The sequence below is a fragment of the Dromaius novaehollandiae genome, chromosome 4 (assembly GCF_036370855.1).
Source record: "Dromaius novaehollandiae isolate bDroNov1 chromosome 4, bDroNov1.hap1, whole genome shotgun sequence".
NCBI lineage: Eukaryota > Metazoa > Chordata > Aves > Casuariiformes > Dromaiidae > Dromaius > Dromaius novaehollandiae.
In genome coordinates, this window is record NC_088101.1 from 72,496,163 (window position 1) to 72,501,347 (window position 5,185).

The following is a 5,185-nucleotide window of genomic DNA, read 5'->3' on the forward strand; positions in this document are numbered from 1 at the left end:
TCGGAAAAAGAACAGTCTTTTATCTGGGAGAAGCTGCCATCATAAAACGGACGTTAAAAGTCCCACTGGCCAAAGACCGTAGCTAATACAAAAAGACCATAATCTGTGAACAAATGAAATAGTAAGAAGCCCATTTTAGAAAACAGTTGACGGTATTTTGAATTGCACCTACAAAGCGAGCGGCCAAAGCCTTGAAAGCTTTTCCCCGCGGTGTGAAAGCGAGAAGCACACAGAGCCCGAGCTCCGGCGGGTGTACGCTCCCCGCAGGACCGTGGCACGGGCCGTTCCGCGATGCTCTCCCCCGCGGCGCTCGCAGCAGTCGCTCTCCCACCCGCAGCGCTGTCCGCGCTCCCCGGCGAGGTTCCCGTCCCGGCTGCGCCCTTCCCGCAGGCCGGGCTGCGCGCACACGCCTCGCCCCGAAACCCCCTCCGCGGCCCCCCGGGCGGGACGCGCCGCCCCGGCGGAGAAGCGCCCCGGGGGCGCGGGCGGCTCCGCGGGGCGCAAGGGGTTAAGGCGCCCCCGCTCCCCGCCGCGCGCCCCGCGGAGCCGCGTCGCCCCGCGGCGGGGAGCCAATCAGCGCGCGGCGTGCGCGCGGCCGGCCCAATGGGGAGGCGCGGGCCGGCGCCGGCGCCGCGAGGTGCGCGCTGGCGGCGCGGCCGGCAGAAAAAGCGCCGCGAGGGCGGCGGGGCGGGACAGAGCGGGGCGGAGGCTGCGCCCGGCGGAGCGGGCAGCGCAGCGCGGCGGCGGCCCCGGCCCTGGCCCTATGGGCGGGCGGGCCGGGAGCGGCGCGCAGAGGCTGCCCCCGCTGGCGCCCGCCCCCCCGGCGGCGGAGAAGGGCCCCGCACCGGCGCGGCCGCGGCTGCAGGCGGCGATGCGGTCGCCCAGCTGAAGGCGCGGCGCCCGCTGCCCGAGGAGAGGGGCCGTCGCCGCCGCCGGGCCCATGGCCGTGCGCGGCGGGAGCGCCCTGACGCCCTTCTCCATCCAGGCGATCCTCAACAAGAAGGAGGAGCGCGCCCGGCACTCGGCGGCGCGGCCGCCGCCCCCAGGGGGAGCCGGCGGCTGGCGGCTCTGCGGCGCGGCGGCGGCCGCCGACGGCCCGCGGCTGCCCTCGCCCGCCCCGGCCCGCGCCGCCGCCGCCCGCACGCCGGCGGGCTGGGACTCGGACTCGGCGCTCAGCGAGGACCCCGAGGGCGAGCGGCGCTCCGAGGAGGAGGGCGCCGGCGGCAGCGCCCGCCCCGCCGAGGCCGCGCCGGGGGCGCCGCGCCAGGAGCCGCCCGAGCGCGACGCCGCCGCCCTCAGCGACAGCGAGATGTCGGCCGCCGTCTCAGGTAGGGCGGCCCCGGCGGCCCCTCCGCGCCGGGGGGGGCGGGGCGGGCAGGGCTCGCGGCGCGGCGCGGACCCCCACGCGCGGCCGGGGCTTCCGCGGGCGCGGCGGGACGCGGCTGCCGCGGGCGCTTCGCCGCCGGCCGGGACTCGGCCGAAGGGAGCGAGAACCGCGCCGAAGCCGCGGCCGGGAGGGCTGGGGCGGGCAGAGCCCGTCGTCGCCCTCGGGGGAAGCGAGGGGCCCGCGGGGGCCCCGCGCCCCGGCGCGGCCCCTGCGCGGAGCGGCTCGCGGGCGGGGGGTGCGGTGCCTGCCCGCCGTGACCGCCGCGCTGTCGCCCCGCCCGCAGATCGCAGCCCGCCGGAGGAGGAGGACGGCGCGGGCAAGTGCGGGAAGCTGCTGCCGGGGGAGGAGGAGGCGGCGGCGCCGAAGCCGCGGAAGAAGCGCTCCCGCGCGGCCTTTTCCCACGCGCAGGTCTTCGAGCTGGAGCGGCGCTTCAACCACCAGCGCTACCTGTCGGGGCCCGAGCGGGCCGACCTGGCCGCCTCGCTGAAGCTCACCGAGACGCAGGTGAAGATCTGGTTCCAGAACCGGCGCTACAAGACCAAGCGGCGGCAGATGGCCGCCGACCTGCTGGCCGCGGCGCCCGCCGCCAAGAAGGTGGCCGTCAAGGTGCTGGTGCGCGACGACCAGAGACAGTACCACCCCGGCGAGGTGCTGCGGCCGCCCTCGCTGCTCTCCCTGCAGCCCTCCTACTACTACCCCTACTACTGCCTGCCCGGCTGGGCTCTGTCCACCTGCGCCGCAGCCGCCGGCACCCAGTGACGGGCCCCCCCTGCACACGCCCCCCCGCGCGCACTGGCGGCCAGGAGACCGGTGTCCCCTCTGTGCCCCCGGCTCCTCAGATCCGGAGCCCCCGCTGCAGCTCTCGGTGCCTTGGACAGTATTTATTATTATTTTATTGTTATTTTTATTATTAATATTATTTGGATGATTCCTCACCCTCTCCTCTCCAGCGTAGGACTTCTCGGCCAGCCCCCCCGCGGCTCCCACCCCTCCCCAGCCCGCCAGCCGAGGACTCTTGCGATTCGGCACAACTCGTTCATGGTATCCATGTTGTCGGTGTATTCGGTGTAGACTTTTGTTTGTCTCTTTCGTTTCGCTTCGGATTGGTAGAGACTCGATCTTATGTGGGAGAGAGAGAGAGAGAGAGAGGAAAAAAAAAGGAGAGAGAGAAAAAAAAACCCCAAACCAAAAGCAGCTCAAAAGAAGAGATCAAGGACTCCCTCGGCGGATTGTAAGGAAGATTATTTTTTATGTCCGAGTCCTTGCTCTTCCAACTCGCTGCAGACTGAGTGTGCCTTGTATGGTGCTGAATGTAAGGAAGCTCTTTCAGATCCCCCCTGCTCTCGTTGCCCATGTTATTCCTGTACTCCATGATCCCTGGCAAAGGATAAATATGTCACAAAAGGGTGAGACTTGTATCGAAACTCAAGACTTCTTTTTCTCTTTCCTGAGATCTTTCCGTGTTGGGGGAGGGAGGAGTTACAGATTTTTCGCACTTTCCAGTTGTATTAAAGTTGTTGTTGTTATTATTTTTATATTCAATGTGAATATTTCTAGTCAGGCTTTTTAAGAAATCGATGTAATAGGGAGTTTTAATGCCATCAGTGCCTTCTACAGTTTTTCTGCAGACCTCTCCTTCGGGGCGGGATTTCTGATCTGCTCAGCAATGTAATTACAGTCTCTTTTTCAAGTTAACTCATCGCTTTTTTTTCTCCTTTTCTCTTTTAATGGCACTGTGCACTCAATTAGATTATTTACTTCAAATGAATTGTGAATGTTTGTAAGCTACCCGCTGTACTTTTTTTTTTTAATTTATAAACTTTAGTTTAACACCTAGCTCTGTCGCTTGTGTCGTTTCTAAGAGCTGACACGGATTTCCCCGGCGACTCTGGTAGCTGAATTCAGGCCGTAGCTCGGACCATGGCGCTGCCCCGGCGGGTCTCGCCCGCTCCCCGTCCACCCCGTGCGGCACCGGTGTGCTGGGCTCCGCGGGAAGGGGGGGGATTCGGGCTGGACGTGCAGGCCGGTGGTGTTAGGAGTCATTTGCTAATGTGTGTTGGGGATGTAGAAGGTTCCTCCTTCTGCCGGGGAGAGGGAGCCGTGGGTTTATTTTACGGCTCCTTCAGTTAGGTGGAGGAGGCGATGCGGTCGGAGGCAGAGGCACAGCAAACGGGTTTTCACGGGGGGGTTCGCTGCAGGCGAGCGGGGCAGGCGGCCCAGCGGCTGCCCTGGTCTGAGTTCGCTTTCACAGACCGCAGCGGTCTGAAACCTTGGCAGCTCCCGGGGGATGTGCGTGGCTCGGCGGCTTAGTGCTCCTCTGCCGAAGTCTGACCGCGGAGGCCGGGCCCGGGCTGGGCCCCGCGGGCGGCCGCCTCCCGCCGCGGAGGCCCCGGGCGCTGCCGCGGGGCTGCGCCTCGCCCCCGCTGGGGCTTCCCGGTCCTCCGCGCAACGGCCAACGCCGTTTGCATCCAAACGGAGCTGCGGTAGCCGCTTGGGGCAGCCTCCCGCCGCCAGCTGAATCCCCTTCAAGTCTGCAGCAAACCTGGGCCGCGGGCGCGGTGGCGGCCGCACGGCCCCGCCGCTGGTGCTGCCGGCGCCGGGAGCGGGGCCGCCGTGCGAGCGCAGCAGCGCGCCGGGGCGGCGGGGGGCAGCGCCGCCGGGGCGAGCGCGGTGCCGGCCGAGCTCGGGCGGATCGGGCGCGGCTGCGACTGCAGCGGCCGGAGCCGCCGCGCGGCCGCGGCCCCGCTCCGCGCTTCCCCGCGCCGACCGAGCCCTCCGCGGTCCCCGCCCGCGGGCGGCCGCGCTGCCCCGCCGCTGCCGCTTCTCCGCCGCCCCGCGCTGCCCCTCTCGCTGACTCGCGCGGACTTTCCGCGGAAGGAAGTGGAGCGGGGGAAGGCGCTGCCGCCAGCGGCACGTTAAAGCCTCGTCCGCCGCCGGCCGCGGCAGACCTCGGGCTTGTGCCGCGGCACTCGCACCCTCTGCGGGGGGCCGCCGAGCTGCTGCCTGGCCCGCCCCCCCCGCCCCCGGCCTCCCCGGCTGTCCCGCGGCCCTTTGCCCTGCAGGGGCGAGACCCGCGCCCGCGTCCCCGGCTCCGCGCAAAGCCCCCTCGCCCGCTTCGTGCCCGCCCGCGGGCTCCGCGCCGGCGGAGGCGGCCGCCCCGGGGGCTCCCGGCCCCGCCGCGGGCCTCGGGGCGAGCGCTTTTCCTCCGAAGCCGCCAGTCTTCGTGGCATCTCGGGGCTTGTTTTGTTTTCGTTTTTGTTTTTATTACTCCGGGCGTGTGGGCAATTCCCTCGCGAGAGGAGCGCGCTCAAGATCCAGCGGTCCTGGTGGATCTGAAGCCGGGGGAAGGGTGTTTTGTAGCGAAGATCTTGGCGGGTGCAGGGAGGAATGACATTTCTTAGGCCTGATCCTGAAACCTTTTTTTCTTTCTTTTTTTTTTTCCACTCGTTATTTTCTTCCGCCTTTCCCATCGCTTCCCTCCTGGGAAAATGAAAGTTTGGGATCAAAGGACCAAGCCCCCTGTGCACTTGTGAAGGTGCTGCCCCGCAGAAAGGTCTGTTTGCTCCTCTTCTTGCCCCCGGGGCTGTTTCGCTGCCTGCACCCCCGTGTCCATCCCAAAATAGTTTAGACTTGCGACCCGAGGGACATAGAGCCGATGCCTTCAATGGCTTCGATGAGCTGGGACGATTTACAGCAGCGAAGGGTTTGGCCCCGGCAGGGATGGGGAGGCCGGATGAAGGGGGTTGCTCTCGGTGCCATTGGGCTCCGTGATCCAGGGAGAGGATTATTTCGAAGGCT

At 67.5% G+C, this 5,185-nt stretch overlaps 1 protein-coding gene across 1 annotated transcript; it reads left to right on the forward strand.

Annotated features, from left to right (window-relative positions):
* The first annotated feature begins 632 nt into the window (after nt 1-632).
* Nucleotides 633-3,223, forward strand: NKX3-2 (NK3 homeobox 2). The gene is made up of 2 exons (XM_064511421.1): nt 633-1,328; nt 1,671-3,223. The coding sequence occupies exons 1-2, from the start codon at nt 941-943 to the stop codon at nt 2,144-2,146; spliced, it is 864 nt and encodes a 287-aa protein (XP_064367491.1). The 5' UTR covers nt 633-940; the 3' UTR covers nt 2,147-3,223.
* Nucleotides 3,224-5,185: the final 1,962 nt, after the last annotated feature.